At 41.9% G+C, this 25,949-nt stretch overlaps 1 protein-coding gene across 1 annotated transcript in view; it reads left to right on the forward strand.

Moving 5' to 3' along the window:
- The window catches only part of SAMD7 (sterile alpha motif domain containing 7), an 18,682-nt gene extending 10,408 nt beyond the window's left edge, over window positions 1–8,274 (forward strand). Inside the window, exons 6-7 of the mRNA XM_006736328.2 lie at window positions 4,236–4,346; window positions 8,077–8,274. Coding sequence (XP_006736391.2) covers window positions 4,236–4,346; window positions 8,077–8,274 — 309 coding nt within the window. The remainder of the gene's footprint in view (window positions 1–4,235; window positions 4,347–8,076) is intronic.
- Window positions 8,275–25,949: the final 17,675 nt, after the last annotated feature.

The raw sequence follows: 25,949 nt of genomic DNA on the forward strand, positions 1-25,949 counted from the left end.
GGGTATTAAAGAGGGCACGTACTGAATGGAGTACTGGGTGTTATACGCAAACAATGAATCATGGAACACTACATCAAAAACTAATGATGTAATGTATGGTGATTAACATAACATAATAAAATAAAATTTAAAAAAAAGAATATGCTTATGAAACCAGAAAGTACAAGTTCAAATCCTGGCTTTTGTGTTTTCTGGACATGTGACCTGGGACAAGTTGCCTGTCTTCTTGGTGCACAGTTTTTCATCTATAAGATGGGAATAATATATTCTCAAAGGATTGTTGTAAGCCATAAAGAGGGCCTGGCACCTTATAAATACTTGATTAACATTAATTTCATCATTCTATCAGAGGATCCTCAAGAGAATGGAACCTCAGGTTACTTACGAGACAAGGTGTATTCTTCAGGTCACCTACTTTGTCTTTTTGCATACTTGATAAAAATTCCTGTCCTGTTCTCTCCTATTCAGCAAGTATAATATTATTGTTTTCTTATTAGTCATTCACCATGGGGCAATCCTTTTTAAATTTGTCTATTCCACTTATCAGGTGCTTCATCAACCACCAGTACAGTGAAGTTACCAAATTTTGATAACAGCCAGAAATAAGCAACCCTGTGTGTAAGGAGCATGTGATTGCTGGCTTCTGGCAGACTGAATCTATTTGAACCCTTATCATTCTTAATCATCCAGTGATCCACAGGCATAGAAGTGCTCTTTATCATAACCACTCCTGTAATGAATGATGCCACATGTGCATTTCATACTTTATCATCCTCAACGTCCTCTTGCAGGTACATAGAAGTCACATAAACATGAATACCCCACAAACTTGGCTGACTCATTATCTCTCACCAACAGGATGTCAGTGCTCCTTTCCCTACCCCAAGAAGGGGTACAATTATTTCTAGGTGTTTCTCAAATGTGGTTAGGATCAAGTTCTGCTCTTGCTTCCTCATCAGTCTATTCCCTCCCTGGGACTGCTGTGAAATCAGCCACAAGAAGGCCGCTGCCCTGCTGGGCATGACCCTGCTGCGCTTGGGGACAGTACGGTGTGCAGAGACGGAGAGAATCTCCCTGGACGCAACAGACTGTAACAAGCTTCAGAGCAGCACAGCTCAGGCACAGGAGTCATGAAAACCCCTGTCTAGTATGTCGCAGTCTGGGACTACCCCAGCCTTACACTCTCTGTCCTCCCCCTCTCCCCCCACCCTGTCCTCCTCTTTCTCATCTCTAGGTGGTTGCTACTCAGCAGCCTCCCACCACCTGCCTCCTGTAGGTATAAAAAGAAATCCAGAAAAAAGAACCAGAACTAAAGCCCAAAGCCTCTGTGCAAATGAATTCTTTTAAACAGATGTAGAGAGAGGGCTGCTAGCTCACTTGTTCAAGGACGTCCAGGAGACCCTGCAACACATCTTGTTTATTCTTTATTATTATTATTTTTGATGTTCAGTTAGCCACTGTATAGTACATCATTAGTTTTTGGTGTAGTGTTCAGTGATTCTTGTTTGTCCTAAGTGATTCACCAGATAAATATTCTTTCTCTAAAAATAACTGAAATCACGAAAATTGTATGTATGTTTATATGGTGCTCTTGGCCTCCACTGCTATCTTGAGAATGAGGTGGGAGGGACAACTGAGTGACACTGGAAGGTTCTGCAACTTTGCCTCGGGGCCAGGTTCCTCCACCAGGGCTGAGGATCAGGCCCTGGCTGCCAACCTGCCTTTGTTTGAAAATGTATCCCTTCCCTGAATGGAGCGGCGTCTGACTGAGCTTACCAGCTGAGGGGGGCGGTGAGGTGGAAGAGAGGCAAAGGAGGAATTTCCAGGAGAAGGCCAGGAACCAGAAAGAATTTAGCACAGGTGGGATTTCCAGAGTAGTTCCTGGTGGCACTGAGGGGGCCAGAACCAAGAGTGGCACAGGTGAGAATGGCAATCAGGAGGCTGGACTAGGGGAAGGGGCTAGGTCACAGAGAGCCGTGGAGACCCCGTGAGGGATTGTGACTTTATCCTGAAGGCAACTGAGGTTTTAAGCATGAGTGGCATGCTTAGCTTTATATTTCAGAATGGTCACTTAGGTTGCTTTTTATGAAAATAGGTTCAAGGTGGCAAGACTAGTGGGGAAGCACTAGATCCAAGGTAGCAGCAGAGGGGCGGGTAGATAAGAGCATTATCTAGGGCGCCTGGGTGGCTCAGTCGGTGAAGCATCTGCCCTTGGCTCAGGTCATGATCATGATTGCCATGTCCTGGGATCGGGCCGCGGGGAGTCGGCTTGTTTCTCACCCTCTGCCCCCACCCCACCCCACTAGTGTGCTCGCTCGCTCTCTCTCTCTCTCAAATAAATAAATAAAATCTTGAAAAAAAAAAAGAGACTATCTAAAAGGCAGAATTAGCATGATTCAGCTTCTAAGTTTAAGATATACATACATTAGGGAGCCTTCGGCATAGAGAGACATTCACAGAAGCCAAAGACTGAGGTAAATCAGGAAAACCGAAGAGGACCTGAAGTAGAAGCCTCAGAAGCCCAAACACATAAGGACTCAGATAAAGAAACAGTAGCCTCAGAAGTGACTGGGAAGGAAAGGCACAGAATACCCAGGAGGGGGATGCCTCACAAAAGCAAGGGAAGCGCATTTCTTCATGAAAAAGTAGTCAACAATGTCAAATGCAGCCAGGAGCACAAGGAATATCCATGCATTTGGTAACAGCAGAGACATGAGGGACCCAGAAGCAAGCAGGGTTAACGGACTAGTGAGGGTGGAAGTCAGACTCCCTGAGACGGAGAAATGACTGGGAAAGAAGAACATTGAGGCAGGGAGGATCCAAACTCTTGAGAAATTGGGCTGTGAAGGGGATGAGAAATATGGAGCAGGATCAAGAGTTAGAGTGAGGTAGCATTTGTGTAAGTGCTTTATTATTGTTTGTTTGCTCAAGGATGGAGACTTGCATAAATGCCGTTGGGAAGGAGCCAGCCAAAGAGGGGAGACTGACTCTGAGAGAGGGGATTATCCACTGAGGGAAGTCTGAGGTGGGAGGGGCAGGGACCCACAGCATACGTGAAGAGACTGTCTTCACACATGGAGAACCCTCTTCAACCACATCAGCACAAAGGAGAAAACATCTGTGGTTAGGTTGCTGGGCAGAATTAGAGGAAGTTTTTTTGTTTTTGTTTTTTTAAAGATTTTATTTATTTATTTGAGAGAGAGAAAGCAAGAGAGAGCAGAGCAGCAGGGAGGGGCAGAGAGAGAAGCAGGCTCCCCAATGAGCAGGGAGTCCCAGGACCCCGGGATCATGACCTGAGCCGAGGCAGATGCTTAACCAACTGAGCCACCCAGGCGCCCCAAGGAAGTTCTTATCTACTGGTCTCTTTTCCTTTCTTCCTTTCTCCCTTCCTTCCTTCCTTCCTTCCTTCCTTCCTTCCTTCCTTCCTTCCTTCCCTCTCAATTAAGTTATATGGTCTGCTGAAAATGAGGAAGGATTCTGTAAGGTTTTAAGTTTGAAGCGTGTGAAGGAAGCTTGAAAATAGAAAAAAGAGAGCTCATCAGTAAATAAAGGCTTGCCGGGCAGGTTGAAGCTGGAGATCATGAAATTACAGTATTATCAGTCTGCCCAGATCTTTGATTCATCTCTTTATCCGCCTGGAATGTTTGTCCACCAGCAGCCTTCCTAGTTTCTGGAAGAAAGGAAGGCCTGGTGGTATCTACTCCACAGTCAGAACAGGGAGGGCCCCTGGAAAGGCCTAGAATGACAGTTCTCACCTGCATTACCTCTCCTCCCCTTGCTGTTTGTCCAAGGCAGTGGATAGAGGCTGCACCTGTCCATGTGAGAGGTGAAACTTGTTTGCCATGGTTTTTATCCACAACCCTTTACTCAGTCTATTAGTGCATTCATTGATTTGTCCAGCAACACCTACTGAAATATCTACTATGTGTCAGCCACAGCATTATAGGGCCGTTGGTATATAAGACATGGGTCTGCCCTCAAATAGTAACTATTCCAGGTTGGAACTGAGTCCCATAAACAGAATTACAATGTACTCTAAGAGTAATTGAAGAACACAGACAACTTGCTACTGGAGCATGGAAGAGAGAACAACTGAAAATGAGAAATTTTATAACATTTTGTGTCATCCTCCAGCAGTCTTAATGTTTCCTCCAAAACTAAAATACCTATATATAAAACAAGAATTTTTTTTAAAAGACGTATAGACAAAGTTAACATCTTTTGTGTTTAATAAGGTATTTAAAGACCATGCAATTGATGGGGAAACCTTGCTGTTACTCACAGAGGAGCATCTTCGAAGCACTCTGGGATTAAAGCTAGGGCCGGCACTAAAGATTCAATCACAGGTATGGTGAGTTCTCATAACTAAATATGCATCAGTGGTATGAGGCTTAAGAGAAATATGTTATTTTTCTCCTGTTATAATAGGCACAATACCTGTTTCACCTCTTTATGAAGCATTGCCCCTCTGTGGGTGGGGAAATGATAGGAGTGAGGGAACCTGAACACTTTGGATGGTGTAGTGGTACACATTCCTAGCTATAGTTGGGAAGGCACAAAGCAATGGTGTGCTGGTAAATACTTAACAACTAGTTCTCTTTAAAAACAAAATGAATCCTGATTTGTAGCGTTTAATTTCTGTAGTGTAAATACCCCCAGTATGACTGACAAACTCCTAACATAATGTCACTGAATACAGAATTGGGAAGAGATGCACAGCAGTACCCCATTTGAGAGTATTTTCACTCTATGGATAGACATAAATGACCTCAGGAGCAAAGTTAATAATAAATAACAGTATGGGGTATCTGGGTGGCTCAGTCAGTTAAGGGTCTGACTCTTGATTTTGGCTCAGGTCATGATCTCAGGGTCATGAGATCAAACCCTACGTTGGACTCTGCACTGGGCCTGGAGCCTGCTTAAGATTCTCGCTCTCCCTCTGCCCCTCCCCCACTCATGTGTGCTCACGCGTGCACATTCTCTCTAAATAACAATAATAATAAATAATAGTAAAATAATTCGATAAAACAATTAAGAAGTGATGAGTTTTTGAGTATTTATTACTAGAGTTTTCAATATAATGTATTTAATTATAAGTTTATATAATTTAATTTTTAATAATGCCATGCTTAACACCTGGCTTGCAAACTTCCAAGAAGTTTCTCAACTGGCTCTTGAGACTGGAACAAGCCAACTCTAGTTCACCTCTTCTTGCCATCTCCACTGCTTCATTTGGGACTAAAGCACCATTGTCTCTCATTGGATTACTACTTTAGCCTTCTAACTGTTCTCTCTGCTCTGCCCTTGCCCTCCCAGCACCTACTCACAAAACAGTTAAGGATGATCCTTCTAATACATAAGACAGATCGTGTCACCCTTCTCCTCAAAAGTCTGCCATAGCTTCCCATTTCCTCAAAGGAAAAGCCGAAGGCCTATATTATTTGTGCTCCTCTCCACCTACCACTATCGTTAACGTCCTGACCTCATCTTCTACTTTCTACCTTCCCTCCCCCCACAGTTACTGTTTTTGACCACTTGCCTCTGGATGCTGCTTGAACATGCAGGCATGTTCCACCATAGAGCCATTCCCTCTGCCTGGGATGCTCTTCCCCTAATATCTTCATGCTTTGTTCCCTCATTTCCTTCATCTTGCTCCCCTCTATCTGCTTAATGGAGCTTGCTCTGATCACCCTGTTTAAAAGTGTACACACGGGGCACCTGGGTGGCTCAGTCAGTTAAGTGTCTGCCTTCGGCTCAGGTCATGATCTCAAGGTCCTGGGATCGAGCCCCACATTGGGCTCTCTGCTCAGCGGCGAGTCTGCTTCTCCCTCTGCCTCTGTGATCTCTCTCCCTCTGTGATCACTTTCGCTCTTTCTCAAATAAATAAAGTCTTTCAAAAAATAAATAAATAAAATAAATAAAAGTGTACACAGCCCAGCCCCCATGCATACTACTGCTATCCCTTTTCTGCTCTTCTTTGTCCCCCCATAGCACCTATCAATCATACAATATAACTCATTTATTATATTCATGTTTATTGTTGATTTCCCCCTACCCCACTAGAATGTAGGCTCCATGAGAGCATAGATCTTTATCTGTTTGACTGATATATCTATTTGACTGGTGTATCCTTAGAATATGCAAGACCGTAATAGGTAAAAAATTATTTATTGAAAGAGTGAGTTTCCTAAAAGTGAAACCAAGAAGCATCAACTAATTCTTTCCAGAATTTATATAGGACTGCACCTTTCTACAATGCATGTTTATGCAAAGAACAATGAGATTTCAAAATATTCTTCAAAAACCATTTTTATCTGCCTAAAAATTTTAGGGTAAAGAAGTTCTTTATTTTATGTAAATACTTTCATGTTTCTATTGGTATTCTTTTTTTCAGCTTCTTATTTTGGAATAATTTTAGATACAGAAAAGTTGCAAAGGTAGTACAGAGAGTTCACCCAGCTTTTCTTAATGTTAACATCTTACATAATACAGCACATTTGTCAAAACTAAGAAATTAACATTGGTACAATATAGTATTCACTTTTTTTTAAAGATTTTATTTATTTATTTGAGAGAGAGCCAGAGAGTGCAGGAGCAGGGGTGGAGGCAGAGGGAGAGAGAGAGGGACAAGCAGACTCCCTGCTGAGCAAGGAGCCCAACACAGGTTGATCCCAGGATCTCTGGATCATGACCTGAGCTGAAGTCAGGTGCTTAATGGACTAAGCTACCCAGGCACTCTGGTATTCACTTTTAAATAATTTATTTTTCTTTAATGAGGATAGTGTATCTCTTGGCATACTTTATAATGACACTGCATGGTTTTTTCTCAAATACGATTTTTTTTGGCTTTAATTTATCACTTTGGCTTTTTTTTGTCCTTACAATGTGGCAACTCTAAGTCATTCTTTTTTTTTTTTTTTCCTTTGAGTATAGTTGGCATACAATGTTACATTCTCCAAGTCCTTCTTAATCTTCTTCTCACTTGCCATTAGTTTTAACAACCAAATCATTTTCTGAGGGCTATAGTCATTCCTTGGGCTCCTGCCTGATGTGTCTAAGTGCCTCCATGGAGCCCCACTGAGTTCTAATGCCCGGGCTCCGTCTGCATGCACAACAGGACAGGGCTCCCACAGAAGGTGTGGGGGAAGGTCTGACTGATGCCACACATTCCACCAAAGGGAACAGTTGTACAGTCCTTGGGATTGAGAACTTTGAGGGGTCCAATTGAAGCAGCAGAATTGGAAGGTTCTGGGTAACATCTGGAAGACCCAGGAGGTGAGTGGCCATGAGTTCATCAGTGGATAAGATAATAAAGTCTCAATCTCCAAAATGGGAAGCAGGGGCAAAATTCCATTACAGTGAGCCCTGCTAAGAAGAAGGAAACCCACCCAGAAGACCAGAAACTTAGAAGGTGGACCTGGACCTGGATAAAAGGAAAGGGATAGGAGAGGGAAAAGTTACTGGAATTTGAGAACCCAGATATTATTAGAATGGAGGGAGCTGGGTTTGAGTTCTGATAATGTGAACAACATAGAAATCTCCTGGGTCCCCGTGAGGGTCACGTAAGTGTAGGAGCCCAGTGACTAATACTGGGACACCGAGGCCCAAAGCGGCAGTGTTTATGTCTCAACACTAAACCAACTTAAAGCCAGCTGTGTGCTGAAGTTGCCTAAAGAATTGCAGCCTGGGCTTGGAGAAGTTACCAGTTGGCCATTGGTAAAGATGGAGTGGTGTGTCTGTGGGATCTCTTATGGGACTGTTAGAAAAGGGTGAGGTGGACTGAACTCAGAATGAAATAATGAAATAATGGTGTACACAGATGAACCGCAGCAGACCCGGGCATGGGAATTTGAAAGTTACTACCACCTTGATATCTAGTGTTATAGTAATAAACACTGTATGCTTCTGAGAGAAAGAAAAAGCCCACCACATCCTAGATCGGTATCCCTCACAACTATATAGATGGCCCGTGCTTGAAATTACCTCAACCTTCCTACCCTCTGTGGCTAAGCAGAGTATGCTGGATTATTGAAAGAATCTCTAGCCTTAACTACTCTCACCATTTTGTCTTCAAAGGTATCTCAGCATGTGGAAAGCATGTTGTACAAGAAAAGTCTTTCACTTCCTACCCAAACAAAACAAGCACTTGATCAACCAGCAGATACATCCCCTCTTTTGAATTTTAATTCCTGGGGTGATAATACATTGGACATTCCTTGTTCCCAGGATATAACAATTCCTAAAGGAATCGAACGAGATAGCGTGAGAAATTAAAACCCTCAAGGAGCAAGAACGGTCTTAATCAGTTTTCCAAAGAGTCTAGGACATTCTGAAAGGTGTGTCAAGGTTTCCCCAGGATGAGATGGAGGCTGGAAGGGAGAGAAGCCAGCCCTCCTGGAGCTCATAGAGGCCTTGCCTGAAAGGTTTCCTAAAGTGACCTCAGAGCAAAGTGGCTGGAGGTGTATACTTGGAAGCAAATGCTAAATGATGGAGAGAATTTGCAAACACTAAAAAAAAAAAGCTCGTTGATGTTTCCATGTGGAAATCTCTGAAGAAGCCAAAAGAACCCATACTGAAAAAAGAGCTCCTTATCTCTCTTCACTCATTTCCCATCCCCGAACCCAGAAAGAGACAAAGGCAACCCCGAGGAGTTAAAAGGAGGTAGAAGAAAAAGTGGTGAAGTGCAAAAAAGAGAAGAGAAGCTCACCACAAGACCTCCACTTTTTCTCATTTCAGGCTTCCGGGCTGAAGAAGGACCAAGCTAGGGAAGAGCAGAAGCTTGGATCTTTAAGTTCGGAGTGACTGTTATTCAACATTTTCTTTCTAGCATGGAACTATGTTATGACTAAAAATAACTCCTGGTTATCTGAGAGGGAGATGAAAAGTCATAGTGCCCACCTCAGATGTCACCGGAGGGGTGGGGTAGAATTATCTCTGCAAGGCAGGTTTGAGTTGGCAGGTGGGAGGTAAGAAGATGAAAGTGGCTTTCTGCTTGTCCCTGCGGAGTGCCTTTCAACTTCCCATTTGACAGAAAGCCCCTGAAAAGATACACAAGAAACTGCTAGGAGTTTGCTCAAGGAGGGGCCCAGTAACAGGGATGCGAGGGGAACTGACTGTACATTCTAAATGTCTAAAGGTGAGAATGCATTTTCTATTTTTAAAATTTACATTCAAAATAAAGAAACTGTAGCAGGCAGCCTCTAAGATAGCCCCCAACGATCCCTGCCTCCGGGCACTCCTGCCCTTGTGTAATGCACTCCCCTCTGACGCAGGCTGGACTGACTGACTCTTCTAATGAACACAGCATGAAAAACATGATGGATGTCACATCTGTGGTTCTGTCTGGGGTGCTCTTTCTCTCTCTCTTTGGAATCCCGGCTCTTGAAGAAGCCGGCTTCTATGTCTCCATGCAGCCCTGTGGAGAGGCCTCCTGAGTGATTGAACATGGAAATGAATCTTCTGAGTCCTGTCGACAGCCACACTAGGGAACTTGCAGGTGGCTCCTCCCCAGTCAAGCCTTGAAATGGCGATGCACACAGCTCCTGCCCACAGCTTGATGGAGGCCCTGAACCAGAGGCCCCAGCTAAGCTGCTCCTGGATTCCTGACCCACGGAAACTGCAAAATAATAAATGTTTTGTTTTCAGCCACTACATTTGGGAGGAATTTATTTCACAGCAATAGGTCACTAAAACAAACAAATAAATTGCATTGATAAACATGTATAGCATGGTACCCACATTCACTTTCTGATTTGGAAAGTGGGCTTTTGAAGTTATTTTCCTACAAGCCATGCTAACATAACTCAGCTTTGCTTTCTTTCACTTTTAATCTGAAGACAGCAGTGTTTTTTGCCAACAAAAATTATACTATACTCTGAAATATGCTTGTGACGTGCTAGTTTACCCTCTATGGAGAGAGAGAGAGACAGAGAGACTGAGGAGAGAGAGAAAGAGAAAGAGAGAAATAATCCCTCCAAGTTTCAAAGTTTTAAGAAGTTTTGTCATATGACCTTTCAACTGCTACGATTCTCAGTGTACAGAAGTTTCGCAGGATACCAAATGTGAGTTAACAGATGTTATGGTTGGGGATAAAAAGGAAAGCTTAATTAATATTTTTAGTGGCAAAGGGATCACGTGGTTCAATCCATATGATGGTTTTGAATTTCTTATCCCCGCTAAATGAGTCAGCTGAGTTGGTAACTGATTCACTTGAACAGATGTGTCTCGATGTTGTTCTAGAGAAAGTGTTCTGATACGCCTTCCTGGCATGTATTATCACCAAAAAAAGCACTGTGCTTAATCTTAGATCCCTGCATAAAAAAAGAAGCAGAGGACACAGGTGAGGGAGGTGGTCCCCAGCTCCTTGCACTCTTCTGTGGAAGAAAAGAAGGCCGGAGTTGCTTGTCCATACTCAGGTTACTTTCTTTCCAGATGTTTAACTCCAGGGTACTTTTTTTTTTTTTTTAAGATTTATTTATTTATTTATTTGACAGAGAGAAACAGGGCGAGAGAGGGAACACAAGCAGGGGGAGTGAGAGAGGGAGAAGCTGGTTTCCCACGGAGCAGGGAGCCGATGTGGGACTCCATCCCAGGACCCTGGGATCATGACCTGAGCCGAAGGCAGAGCTTAATGACTGAGCCACCCAGGCTCCCTTCCAGGGTACTTTTTAACAACAGATCCACTTTAGACACAGAAATTATATTGGGGGATGAAAATTTCACTCAGGTTATCATATAGAAATAGTGTTTAACTTTTCTGCAAATACTCCTTTAGTCTTGAGCATACTCTGTACCCTTTTTGGAAATATAACAAAGGACAGCAACCAAAAGACATCTCCTATGTTTGAAAACCAGTCACAGTGAAACTGTGTTTGCTAAATAAGATCTTTGACTTATGAAATATTCTGTTTAGACAGATTGAATAAACACCCATACAATGGAATACTTTGCAACTGTTTCCCCTACCAAAGTATTACAGCTATTAAAAAGCAAAAATAGAATTTGAATATCATCATTTTGCACCCCTGAAAAATAGAGGATCTAGATGATGATCATGAATGGCTGCTAACATCACAAAAAAAGAAACAACCAGACATTACATGCCTCCTTATGGAAGTCCATGAAACAGTTAGGAAAATAGCAAAATCCAAGCTGTGGGAAACTGCACAGTAGAAACTATTTAGTAACTGTGTAGTAGAAATGACCTGATTTTCTTCAACAGACAAATTGCAAAGAAAAACAGAGAGAGAGGGGCGACTGGACGGCTCAGATGGTTAAGCATCTGCCTTCGGCTCAGGTCATGATCCTAGGGTCCTGGGATCGGGCCCCGCATCGGGCTCCCTGCTTGGCGGGGAGCCTGCTTATCCCTCACCCTCCTACTGTTCCCCTAGCTTGTGCTCTCTTGCTCTCTCTGTCATATAAATAAATAAAATCTTAAAAAAAAAAAAAAAGAAAAGAAAAACAGAGAGAGGAAAAAGGAAAATCAATAGATTAAAAGATGGTAAAGATTCAAATCACCCAGGTGTAAACATTTTGGAAACAGGTAGTGATGATGGTTACACAACATTATGAATGTAATTAATGCCACTTAATTGTACACTTAAAAACAGTTTAAATTGGGGGTGCCTGGGTGGCTCAGTCTTTAAGCGTCTGCCTTCGGCTCAGGTCATGATCCCAGGCTCCTGGCATTGAGCCCTGCATCTGGCTCCCTGCTCCGTGGGAGGCCTGCTTCTCCCTCTCCCACTCCCCTGCTTGTGTTCCCTCTCTTGCTGTGTCTCTCTCTGTCAAATAAATAAATAAAATCTTCTAAAAAATGGTTTAAATTGTAAATTTTGTTATATATATCCACAAAAAATTTAAGATTCAGATCACCCAATACAATTATTTGGATGCCTATTGAATGCACTGAAAAAAAAAATTAAACAATTGGAGAAATTTGAATAAAATCGGAGATATCCGGTACTATTAAAGAATGATTACCTTTTTTTAGATGTGATAATAATATTATGAAGGTTTTTTTCATTGTGGTAAGAACATTGAAAGTAAAATTGTTCATTTTAACAAAATTTGAAGTGCACAATATAATATTGTTAACAATGGACATAATGTTATATAGCAGATCTCTAGAACTTATCTCTTTTTTAAAGAGTTCTCATCTTTTAGAAATGTATACTGAAATATGTATGGCTAAAATGATATATGTTGGATCTGGTGTTTGATTTTACCTTAACTACAACCTAATAAATTACCCACTTAGTATTTTATGGAGGCTAGCAGAATACTCAAGACTCTTGAGTCAGAGTATTTATTACTCATGACACAACAAGCAACCCAAACCTTAGCATATTTGTGTTGGTTTCCCTTGCTCTCAAGTGCCACAGGAGTAACAAAGATGGGTCTAGAGGAGACCTGCACATGCAGTGTCTTGCTTCACAGTTGACGAGCACTGAGTTTGGGGAACCCACTAATTTGGATTCAATCTTTGTAGTCACATGGCCAGGGAAGATGAATGCCACTGGGATAGTGCCTGGCAGATGCACATCCATCTTTGGCTCATGGCCCCTCCCCTTTTCCCAGCACTTCTTCCTACTGAAATCATTCCACAGCTGAATTCAAGGGCTCTGAGTTTTGGCTCTGCCTTTCCCAGATAAGCAAACTCACCCCAAAGAGTTTTGCCGACTGTGAGAATCTCAGTTCTCAGAAGTCTCACCCATTTCACTCTGTGGAGGGATGTCCCTCCCTATCCTAGGGACCAGCCTGACAGACAGCATCCTTTGTTCTGACTCTTGACTCTAAATTCCTTAGGCCACCAGCCCACCCATTCTAAATTCAGCCTACCTCACTCCTGAGCATTTCCTGTTAACATTTCTTCTAAATTGTTCCATCTTCCTATAGTGGTCACCTCAAGCAGTCTCCCACTCACTGTCCCGATGTCTTGAGGAAATAACTCCAGGGAGACAGGATCAGAATCTCCTCTTTCCTCTAGGAAACAGGCCTCTTCACACACACACACACACACACACACACAGGGATGCAGAATCTATGAGCTATATTTATCATGTGGCACTGAAACAGCCTTCCTTCTGTGTCTGCAATCCATTCTGCTGCTTCTCTCTCCTTATCTGGGTCCTCAAATGCTGTTTTAAGCATTTCTAAGTCTTTATTCCATACTGTTGTAGAGCTATTTGATGAATTTAACTGGACACATTGTGCAGAATCTATAAGGCAAAGTTTCTGTGCATGTTGTACATCAGAAGCCTGTTTCTTCCCTAAGGTAGGCTGTGCTGCCAACTGCCTTGAATCAAACTAGCAATGCCATTCAACGGTTCTCTGAACACTGCAAAGTGTTCTGTGGAAACCTGAAATTTCAGCGCTTTCTATATGGGCCAGGCAGATAGTATGCTTAACTGTCAACCTGTTTTTTGACGTTGTATGACTAATCCAACCAGTTCTATGAAGAAAGCACAATATTTGCTGGAGTTATGCCAAATACAGCGCTGAGCTTTGCCTTGATAACAGAACCCTGCTGCAGTGTTTTTTCACCTACATGACAGAAATTACCAGTGTTTACAAAAAGCATTGGTACATTTGATAAATTATAGTTGAAAACAGTTCTGCTGATATTTTTAAGACTCCAATTGCAGATTTCTTTTGAAAAAAGGCAACATCTTCTTTTCAGATACACATTTAGGTCCCCAGACACTGAATAAATAGAAATAACTTTATTCAAACATCAGAAAGCAATTTTCTCCATGTTAGGTTTTGGGGTTTTGTTCGTTTTTTTTTTATAAATTAGATGAACAGGTGGTTGGTTCACAGTCTCATGAGATTGGAATCACTATGGTCATCTAACAGGCTTAGAACCTTTTAACACTGCTTTTCCTAAATCTGTTGATTCTTAGTACTTTATATTAACATCAATGGTTTGCCACTAAAACCACTCATTTAAGTGAACAAGCAAATAAGGATTCACAGCACAAGAATCAGAATGAATCAGCCAACATCTGATTGTATAGGTCGTACCTAAGATAAACATTAGCCACCCCAAGGACAAATCCATAAAAGGCTGGGAGCATATGAAAAAAATTCCTTATTTCTGGCCTGATAACTGTTCCCATGCCAGAGGCATAAAAAATCATTATTCACCAGCCTTTGTCTACACTGACCAGCACTTTAGGCAAATGGCATCCACAGAACAGATTCTAAGCATAGTTTTCCTTACGGAGAATTTTCCAAAACGAGTGGTCTGATTGGGTTACTTCTTATGATTATTATCTCTGAAATATTTAATTCAAAATCAAGGCTTTGTTTTAAATTTTAGGATAAAAGGGGTGCCTGGGTGGCTCAGTCAGTTAAGCGTCCAACTCTTGATTTTGGTTCTGGTCATGATCTTGGGGTCATGAGATCAAGCCCTGCATTGGGTCCATGCTCAGCAGGGAGTCTGCTTGAGATTCTCTCTCTCCTCCTCCCTCTGTCCCCTCGTCCCCTGCATGCATGCCCTCTCTCTCTAAATAAATAAATTAATTAAATATTTTTTTAAATTTTGAATTAGAAAACAAAAGAAGTAGGAGGAGGAGGAATAGCTGTAGGTGTAGCTGAAGACAGAGGACTGCTTTCCTAGGCCCACTGGAAGCAGCACTGGCCCCCCACCACCGCAGGAACAGAAGGGCCCAGGTGTTAAGCCCACATCCCATTTGGTGGCCACATTAGTGATAACTGGATCAGCAAGACCTGGCCTAGACCTCAGGAATCAAAGACAACACTTCGGACTAGGCCTGGCACTCAGTGCTATGAGCAGAGGGGCAAAATGTCCCAAGCTAAAGGAAATGAGTAAGAATTGGGTGCATTCCAGTCAGATTGGGAATGGACAAATCTGTTCTGATTGGTCATTTGGAAAAAGCAGACACTGGAGGTCATGAGTTCCAAAGCCTTGGTGCACTTGAGTAGACAAACTTCCAGGAGCAGGGTTTTCCCAGCATGGTTCTCCCCAATCTCCCCTCTCCCACACACTTCACCTACTCTCCACTTAGGCAGGTGAAGAGGCACAGACATGAAGGAGACCCCAGCATAGCCCAGATCACTGTGTGTGGGCAGAGAGGGCCTTATTTACCACAGCTCCATTGGTCTTGCCATAAATATCAACATTTTTCTATAAACTTGAAAGTAGTCATGGTCAAATGCAGGTAAACCAGTGTAAGCGTGTGACACTTCACGTTATTGGTTTTGTCCTGGCTGCCAGGCAAATTGGGCAACCCCGAGGGCTGAGGAGTCAGACCTACGTGAGGGTCTTCCAGGCCAAGTTGGCAAACAGCACACCTGTCCTGAGAGAAGACCCTCCAGACAATAAAGACACCACAGTCCCATCTCGTTCAGCGGTCCACTGCTTCTCTCACCATCTGAGTAAGAGGAGGCTTCGCGGAACCTCTCTCCCCCACACTTCACCTACTCTCCACTTAGGCAGGTGAAGAGGCACGGACATGAAGGAGACCCCAACATAGCCCAGATCATGTTGGAAACATCTCATTTCTTAAATGCTCTCCGGGAATGAGTGTGGGGTTTAAAAATGACTCCAAGCTTGATGGGCCAGAAAGAATAGAGTGATGGTTCCTACTCTCTTCACCCAGACACTTGTGTTACTAATCATTTTCCTGTCTCAACCTGTTTTGATGTCAGGATTTCTTTGCTTCAGTTGTTAAGTTCCTTTGCCAAACAGAGCTCATCACTCACAGATTGGTGAAGAGCTGTTCTCTGCTTGTAACCTTGGGAATGGGGTGGGGGGAGGCAGATATTTCGGAAATGACACAACAGAGTGTAAAGCCATGAAACAAGAGAGGGAGCCTCAGACAAAGTTATAACGTTCATCTGAGAATTGAACTAAAATTTAGTAAAAGCCACACACATAGATGTTTTTATTGTTCTGTTTTTCTTTGTTAGTTTTCATGCTTTCAGTTTTCCCAACTTAGCCATGGAAAGTGGGTTTTTTGGTTTTGTTTTATTTTGTTTTGTTTTGAGTAAACTCTACCCCCAACGTGGGACTTGAACTCACTACCCCAAGATCAAGAGTTGCATGCTCTACCAACTGAGCCTTCCAGCCGCCCCAGCCATGAAAGTGTTTATAGGCCTATTTCCTATAAGATTTTCAGTTTTTAGGGATGCCTGGGTGGCTCAGTTGGTTAAGGGTCTGCCTTTGGCTCAGGTCATGATCCTGGAGTTCCTCTGGGACAGAGCCCCCACTTTGGGCTCCCTGCACAGCAGGGAGTCTGCCTCTCCCTCTGCCCCTCCCCCTCCTCCTGTTCCTTCTCTCTCACTCACTCTTTCTCTCTCAAATAAATAAATAAAATATTTTAAAAAAAAGATTTTCAGTTTTTAGAAAATAAGTAAACAAAACCAGAATCTGTCATACCAGTACCTCAAAGGTTAGTTTCTGGCCCCTTTCTTCACTAAAAAATAAAACATATTTATACACATACGTGTGTGTATGTTTGCATAGAAACGCAAGTAGATGGTTGATAGATCATAGGATATTAACTGCTAGGGACCCTATAGGTCAATGTCTTCACTTCACAGACTAGAAGGTGGATGTTTAAAAGAAGTAAAACGAGAAATACAATGACCCAGTTGGAATTCAAAGTCAGATCTTCTAGCTCCAAATTAAGGACTTCTCCACTTGTGAAGTACTCCTTTTTTTTTTTTTAAAGATTTTATTTATTTATTTGACAGAGAGACACAGCCAGAGAAGGAACATAAGCAGGGGGAGTGGGAGAGGGAGAATCAGGCTTCCTACAGAGCAGGGAGCTCGATCCCAGGACCCTGGGATCATGACCTGAGCCGAAGGCAGCCGCTTAACCAACTGAGCCACTCAGGCACCCTGTGAAGTACTCCTTTTAAGGAGGGATTTTCTGAGGGAGTTAGTAAATACTGTGGTTTCTTGATGGTTTCAGATAAATGCCAGTCCCTGGTTTTCCTCTGGCAGGCATGTGGGAACAGATGTGGTGCAGCAGTTGCTATATTAATTCCAGTAGTATATGGGAAAAAAAAAAGAAGCAGGTTTGGACATTCACTTATTTATCCTTTCACTGAATACCTACTCAGGGAGGATTGTGTTAGGGTCTGCGAGAAATGAAAGATGAATAAAATTAATAATGTGTAAAGAAACTCAAAAGAATATTTAAAATAAGATCCCAGAGAGACTGGGAGAGGAGTGAGCAAACTTTGAATATACACCAAAATGTTAACCAAGAAAGGGGGGGGCGCGTTGGGTGCCGGGGAATGGGGGGTAATTAAGGGCTACTCCCTCCCACCCCCTGTTTGAGGGCAGGGGTTAATTTTAAATTTCTGCATTCTGCATACCTAACATGCATTACTTTTGGAATAAGGAAAAAAGTTATTTTCAGTTTTAAGAATTGACTAAGATATGCTGTGTGAGTTCTTCAGAGAGCCAGGTGGGTTGTGCGCTAGTGTTCTCAAGCCCCAGGCTGAAGTGTCCTCAGTGCTCTGGAGTCTCTCCCAAAGCTGCAGCTTCTGGGAAGCCCTGGCTGAATGAGAGCATGAACAGGGAGGGCATTGTTCCTGTATCCACGTGGCCCTATCTTACCCCATCTGCCACCTCTTGGACATCAAGCGCTTTGCACTAATTCTCACGGTCACATTACTTGTTATACCTGTCTATGCTAAATAAGGGCCAAACTGCTGTCATTGGAACAGCTTGGAACAACAGGGATGCACTCATTGGTTACCCAAGGAAGAGATAAATGAGAGACAAAACATTTTTAAAATCTTTCTTTAGCTTAGAAAGTGGAAACGATTTTTTTTTTTTTTTGAGAGGTCAGCTGTGTTAAATCTCACAGAAGCATTTAAGTTTAATGAGGGCAACTCTGTACATTGTATGCAGGGAAAAACAAAGTTCTTGAAACAACGGGAAAGGTTTAAGCATACTTTATGTTATCTTTTTCTTGAACTTTGACATTATAGTATTATTAGAAATATTGTGTGTACAGTGAAAGTCTTTTAATTTCAAAAAATGAAACCTGGTGTATGTTTTGCTGTCCTTGGTTAAAATCATTTACTGCAGTGCTCCTGGCCTTCCTCAGTCTCTCCGTTATCCAAATTCAGCAAGAGGAGCCAGCATTTAGGAGGTATTTGGGAACAGAGAGGTACAGCAGTTGCATCATAGAGCACCCTAACTGACATACCATCCCCAAACAGGATAATTGAAACAAACTATATTTAAATAAAAAATTTTCATATTCATGGAAAGTGTTTGAATCTTCACAAGAATTCTTGCATTTTATTGTTATTCTTTATCTTAAATATTTATTTATTTATTTATTTATTTATTTATTCATTTGAGAGAGAGAGAATGCACAAACAGGGGCAGGGGCAGAGGGAGAGGGAGAATCTCAAGCAGGCTCCATGCCCAGCGCAGATCCCAATGCAGGGCTTGATCTCACAACCCTGAGATCATGACCTGAGCCAAAATCAAGAGATGGATGCTTAACCAACTGAGCCACCCAGGCACCCCTCTTTATCCTAAGTTTTAAAACAAAGCCTTGATTTTGAATTAAATATTTCAGTTTGAATTTTATGGTTAAAAAAAAATTAGTGCATAGGGTCACATGGCTCAAGAAGGTATACAGTAAAAAACCTCTGCTCCAGTCCTGTCTTCCAGCTATTAATCACCCTCCCATAACAAGCAAAAATGTACATATATTTTTTATCCCCTTTTTATGAAAGCATTAAAATACTGCACTTGGCTTTTTTTTTTTTAATGTAACAGAATATTGCACTGTTGCCAGCAATGGGTAAGTGCCTATTGCCCTACACTCTTGCCAACTGTTTTATTAAAACTTCTGATCTTTGCTAGTGTGATAGGTGAAAAATATCAGTATAGTTTTCATTGGTAACACTTGCCGTATAGGAAGTATCAAAAATGTCTACTGGAGGAACCTGTTCATTCTACCTCTTTAAGAGGAGGAGAGATGGACCCCAGTATTCCTTCATCAAGCCAGCCCACCCAAAGGCATCCATTATTGCCTCCCTCTTGATACTCTTCTTCCTAGAGAGCTCTCTGTCTGTGTCCTCAGTCTAGTAGCAACTGGAGCCTACCTTATGCCTAAGCCTGAAGGGCCAAGGGGAAGGAACTGTTTCCAGAACCCCAACTGAGAGATTTGAATGGAGAGGGCCACCTAGCAAGAGCTGTGATCTTCAGCCAAGGACACAGTCAGACCACTGCCTCCCAGCAGGGAAGAGAACTGGCAGACTAAGCAACCTGACCCTCTCTACCCTCCCTCCAATCTCCTGCCAGCACTCTTCTGAATGGGCCCAGAAGCCTGAATGGGAGGGAGACCACTGATTAGCCTCCTGATCACAAAGTAATGGAGAAGGGTGGAATGGAGATCTAGAAAAGCAAGAGAAGACACCCAGCCTGCTCACAAAATGGCAAATCTCATGTTCTTTTGGAACTCGTTCCTCAGATTCTCTACTTTGTCTCTGGACTTTTCCAAGCTGCTGAAAGATAAAGGTTTTCAGTCATGACTGTACATGCCTTATCCCATGTTAGATTTTTCTGGTAGGTGAGCACTCAGCTGCATAGTAGCCATAATTGCCTCTGGGTTACTTTATACATTTTTTAAAGTTCATCATCAAGATGTTGGATTAGCACAATTAAAGTCATATAGAAGAAAATGATCTGAATAAGGATGACACAATTACTATTACTCATTTGCAACAGGAAGATAATGTTTCATGAAGATCTGCTTGTTTCATGGGTTGGAAATAGCTAATATGTGTGCTCTGAAGACCAAGCAAACTAGGGCAGATTATTGTTCTAACCCTAGATCCTGATGCCTTATTATCTTAAGACAACAGGTACAAATGAAGCCCAATTGATATTAATATCTGAATTTCAATTATACCCACTCCCACTTGCTCAACTCTCTGTAAGAGGCCCAATTTTTAAGTGTCCTTTTTTCTGGAAATTTGCTAGAATCCTCGGGGATCTTCCATGTGTCCATGTGTCAGTAATGCCCATTTATTGCCATTCTGGTGAGTTCGACTAGGATTGCAACCTCGGGGGCTAATGATTCCGTAGAAGTGACACCCAGAACTGAAACTGCCCCTGCACCCAAGGCTGCCCCCTGGATCCTGGTGAAGCAGAAACTCAACAATGCCTAGAGCTACCTCTAGTGTTACTGAGCTAGAGTCATGTCCCTGGTCTGGTGGAGTTGGAATCGAAAAGTTGTCCTTGACGGGAGAGGTCCAAATGTTGATCTCACAAAGTGAGAAGGAGAATATTCCCTCTGGGTGACACTCAGGAGCAGCAGTACTGGGCCCCACGGTAAGGTTGCGTGGATCCAAAGTGTTTGTGCACTTAGTTTCACAGTTATTTTAATGAATACATTAAACATCTTTTGCCAAGGGTCATACCTACTGCCAGAGGTCCATGTTGAGGTAAGTTCTACAACAATGATCTAAAATCCCCAGCCCCTCTGAAGCTTTGTTACTGGGTCTGAGTTCCCTGACCAGGCTCCTTCTTCTCTTGTAAGGTGCTCCCATTGCTCTCATGCTGCACATTATTCCTTCTAAAATTCTGGCTCCTGGGAGGACCCTGCCAGTCCATCACACATGTTGTACATGCTTTCACAGAGTTCAAAGTCTTTTTCTTGCAAAGATGCCTGGCTTCGATGTAGATGAGTGGATGCAAACAGATTCATAATGAGAGATGTTCTCTAGGTCCTCCCCACAAAAACACATGAGCTCTTTTCCAGACCCTCCCCCCACAACACAACTGCACAAGTAGCACAAAAGAAGTAGTTGTTATGGGGTGGAATAGAGAACATAGTACTGTGTTGTCTCATTCACAGACCATTCCTAAGTGATGGTCTCAGAGACTCAAGCCAAACTGATCACTAACTAACTAACTAAATAAATAAATAAATAAACTATTCCCTACAGTAGTATCCCAATTAATAAATGTAGAGGGAATGAGGGAAGTAGAAAATCACTGTTTGGCAAACATAATAGTAATAATTATTTCAGGTAGAGATAATTAATGGACCCTAAAATAAGTGGGCAAAAGTATGATGAAAAGCAAAATATTTATGTAGTTTCAAAGTATCACCTCCTTCAGGACACCTGGTGGCTCAGTCGGTTAAGCATCTGCCTTCAGCTCAGGTCATGATCCCAGGGTCCTGGGATAGAGTCCCGCATCTGACTCCTTGCTCAGAGGGGAGCCTGCTTCTCCCTCTGCCTGCCGCTCCCCCTGCTTGTGCTCATACACTCTCTTTCTCTCTTTCTCTCTCTGGCAAATGGATAATAAAACAACAACAACAAAGTATCACCTCACTAGATGCTTATAAATTTCAAAGGGAAGACAGTAACTTTCCAGTGGTGGAATGGCAGCTGGTAGATGACACCTTAACTAAGTGATCAAAATTAGCATCACCAGTGATAGGACACATCGACTCCGTTCTTCCTGATAGGATGCACTGAGAGGCACATTGTCATTTCTGTGACATTCTTGCTCAAAATGTATAACCTGAACGTAATCATGAGGAAATATCAGAAAAACCCAAATTGAGCAACATTCTAACTGGCCAGTCCTCTTCAAAGAGTCAAAGTCATGAAAGACAAAGAAAAACTGAGGATTTTATTTTTCTTAACATTAAAGACTAATGAACCATGAAAGCTAAATGAAGTGCACGATCTTGGATTGGATCCTGAGCAGAAAAAAGATCCATTAGTAGGACATGACAAAATGTGAATAAGGTCTGTAGATTCCTAGGTAGTATTCTGTCAAATTAATTTCCTGCTTTGAAAATGGTACTGTGGTTACATAAAATTTTGACATTTGTAAGCTGGATGACGAGTATATGGTAATTCTTCATATTATTTTTTTTGCAACTTTTTCATACGTCTGGAAGTATTTCAAAATGGATTGTTGAAAAAAATTTTAAATAAATTTTAAACACCATGGTGGAGCAAAATTCACTTATTACAATATTGGTTTTTGGACAAAATAAAAATATACATGTTAATTAAAAGAAATAACTTCACTCTTGAATTTAAGACTAGACAAGTCTCCTTTGATTAGTCAGGTGTGGAGTTATTCAGGCATTTCTTAAGCATACTCTAAGCTTTTAGCATTTATTTTATTACCAAAACTTGAATATCAGAATAGCAATTGTATGTGAAATTTCTTAGGTAATTCAGGTCTGTCCTTCTAACAATATGAATAGACCTCAGGTGGGAATTGTTTTATTATGACAGTAGAATTCTAAATACACTGACCTACAGATCAGCAATTCCTGGGTGGAAGGTGGATAGAAGAGGACATTTTCCCAACTGGCAGATTAAAAAATGAAGACCCCTCCCCATATCCCTTTCCTTACAACGTATAGCTTAGGAAAGGAACCTAGTACTTTTTTTGCTGTGTACCTTGAAATATATCACTTCAAATGCAGTGAGTTCTTTTGGAGGGCAAGGGAGAGGCTGCATAACTTAGCGGCAACCTGTAGAAAAAAGATAACAATAATTGGAGCCATGGGAAGCAAAATATCTTACATGTCACATAGTAACAGTTGCCTACATAAATATACAAGGAAAAATAATTGAATAGCTTGTAGCTTTAATTTGGGGTTAGACCCATAATTACCACAGCCTCCACCAAGTTATTTAGATAACTACCTAAAACTTAAAATATCCAGGGCACCTGGGTGGCTCAGTTGTTAAACGTCTGCCTTTGGCTCAGGTCATGATCCCAGGGTTCTGGGATCGAGCCCCGCATTGGGCTCCTTGCTTAGCAAGGAGCCTGCTTCTCCCTCTCCCTCTGCTCCCCCTGCTTGTGTGCTCTCTGTCAAATAAATAAATAAAATCTTTAAAAAACAAAAAAAAATAAAAGTTAAAATATCCAATCTCTAAAATTTACTGGCCTGTTCTTTTTATTTCAGAGAAATCAGCATTATTGAACTAGTACTCAAGCACAAGAGCTGTCAGAAAATTATCTGAGGCCAACATAAGAAAGGAAAAGGTTAGGATTTTTATCCCAATGTCCAGGCTCTCCTGGTCTAGGAGCCCTGGTTTTCTTGGCCCTCCTCGCTTCCATTCCATGAATTTTGTGCCAGTTGGACCTCTGTTCTTTATTGCCAATCCTCTCCTCTCTTCCAATCCTCATAGATGTTGGGTTTGCACAAAAAACAAGTTCTAGGTATACTAATAACCTCTGAGGTTTAGCTGCCTTTCCGTGTCCAAAAGGCTTTAATCTGAGGCATTTAGCTTTGTCAAACCCTGTATTTCCTCTCAGATTGCTAGGTTGGAGGTAGGTTGAAAGGGTAGTTCCTCACATGTCTCTTTTCTCAGATAAGACTACACTCACAGGAAACCGGGAAAAATGACTGATAGATAGATTCTCTCTTCTTGTATGGAAAAGTGCCTCCTCAACCTAATCTAGGGGAGCTTCTTCTTAAATTGATTTCCTTTTAAATTTCAAGAGGACTATAGAGATAGTAGAAGCCTTGAGATATAATGAAGACTTCCCAACATAATTTTGTCTGCCTTATAAGAATATTCCTCTCATTTACTAAAGCTCCAGAGAATAAGGACCTGTCATTCTCATCATTTGTCATCTACTCCATTGACATCTATTCACTCTGAACCAGGCACTGGATTAGACATTGAGAACAGTCTGAGTGTTTCACAGTCTGGCAGAAAGAAAAACAACAAATAATGTAAATTTATATACTATAGCAATGAGTACACAAAATGTTATAAGAGCCAGAGAAAGACACAATTAAGTCTGCTGAAGGATTAATTCAGGGAAGGTTTCACTGTGGAGGTGACGTGTTAACTGATTCTTGAAGGATCTGGTAAGTGGGAAGGGGGAAAAAATGGGAAACATGTGAGTGTGAAAGTGCACAGGCAGGATGGGGGAGTAGGAGGAGAAATGTAGTCTTGATGAGGGATAGGAGCAGAAAAATGTTTACCTTTCACCCAGAAGGCTGACCTATAGCCTGCATAGTTTTGATAAGGATCAAATACACAGTGGTTGCTACATTCTTTTTTTTTTTTTTTGGTTGCTACATTCTTAAAGGGTCTCATGACTGCCTGTATATCTCACTGATGGTCAAAATCAAACTGAATGATAAGCACCAGAGAAATCTTGCAAAAGTAGTTTTATGAATAGAAATTCAAAGAAGATATTTATGATCTAATACTCCTGCACATTCCCTCCCCCTTGAGCACTAAGCATGTAACCATCAGCTTCATACAGCAGAAGTGCAGCCCTTTCTGCCCATGGGTCCTGTCTCTGTGCTGCTTCAGTAAATTTACTAAGTTATACCCTAAAACGTCTTGAGATTTCTTTCCTGGCCCTTGCACTCCACGACCCCGCAACAGTCTCACCATATCAAAGATGAAGGAGGAAAGGTAGACATGAACTAGGTGATTCTAAAGAAGAAGATAATGGTTGCATGTGGTCAACTAGCACACAGTATAAGAGGAAAGCTACTGTTCATTTCCTGACTCCCTTACAATTAGAATTCTGGTTCTAATTCAATGCACTGGCAGGAGATCAGGACAAAAGTAATGGGGAGACCATCTTCCTGGTACACTGGCCTTTACTCTGCTGGCAAAGTAAGGTCATGGAGACACAGGTTTTTCTAGTGTCCAGTCTTGAGTGTGGGAGTTAAGAGGCAGTTGTAGCCGTGCTGGCAATAGCTTCTGATCCTGGCTTTCTAACAGCTGGGTCACAGTTATCCTGGTAGGTTCTTGAGCTCAGTGTTGCTAATTCTGGATTCCTGACTCCCCAAGGGTAGATTTCCCTAACTGGTCTATGCTGCACAGTTCTGGCAGTCATTCAGGCAGCCTCAAACTTGAACCTGCTCCTCCAGTCTTTCAAGGATGTTGGAAACATCTAATTCCCCTAATTGAGTTCCTTTCTTATTAAAATACCTAGATTAGTTTCTCTTTTGTGCACTGAACCCGGACTAATAGGGTAAAGGAAATCGTGAGTATCTGGTATCTGAATGAGATTGGTACTGCTAACATTTGTGTTTGAAATGACAAAATAATTACCATTTCAGTTAAAAAGACAGTGAAGAGCACCTGGGTGGCTCAGACGTTAAGCATCTGCCTTTGGCTCAGGTCATGATCCCAGGGTCCTGGAATCGAGCCCCACATCGGGCTCCCTGCTCAGCGGGAAGCCTGCTTCTCCCTCTCCCACTCCCCCTGCTTGTGTTCCCTCTCTCGCTGTGTCTCTGTCAAATAAATAAATAAAATCTTAAAAAAAAAGACAAAGTGATTTTTATTTATGTTTTTTATATATTTTTTAAGATTTTTATGTATTTATTTGAGAAAGAGAGCATGGGTACTGGGGGGAGCAGAGTGGGAGGGAAAGGGACAAGCCGACTCTGTGCTGAGGGTGTAGCCCAATGCGGGGCTCAATCTCATGACCCTGAGATCATGAATGGAGCTGAAACCCAGAGTCAGACCCTTAACCAACTGAGCCACCCAGGTGCCCCGACAAAGTGATTTTTAAATATTAAACATAAAAATATACATTTTTTGTTCTGAAACATTTTTATTTTTCATTTAACATTAAGAACACCTTTTCCATTTCTACTTTCCATTTCTACTATTCTAAGCAATGCTGCTGCAGTGAATTTCCCTTGCACACATAGTATATATATATTTTTTAAAATATTAGCATGTTAATATATAGCACTTTTTCAAAACAAAATATCTGTGCTTGTTTTTCAATGATACAGGCTCAATGTCTTATTTATGCCATTTTTTATTTATGCTAGAAGTCTAAAGAATCAATTTATTTTAAAATATTAAATCAGGGGCGCCTGGATGGCTCAGTTGGTTAAGCGTCTGCCTTCAGCTGCGGTCATGATCCTGGGGTCCTGGGATTGAGTCCCCGCATCGGGCTCCCTGCTCAGTGGGGAGTCTGC

This window comes from Leptonychotes weddellii, chromosome 1, assembly GCF_054177405.1.
Source record: "Leptonychotes weddellii isolate Sample4059 chromosome 1, ASM5417740v2, whole genome shotgun sequence".
NCBI lineage: Eukaryota > Metazoa > Chordata > Mammalia > Carnivora > Phocidae > Leptonychotes > Leptonychotes weddellii.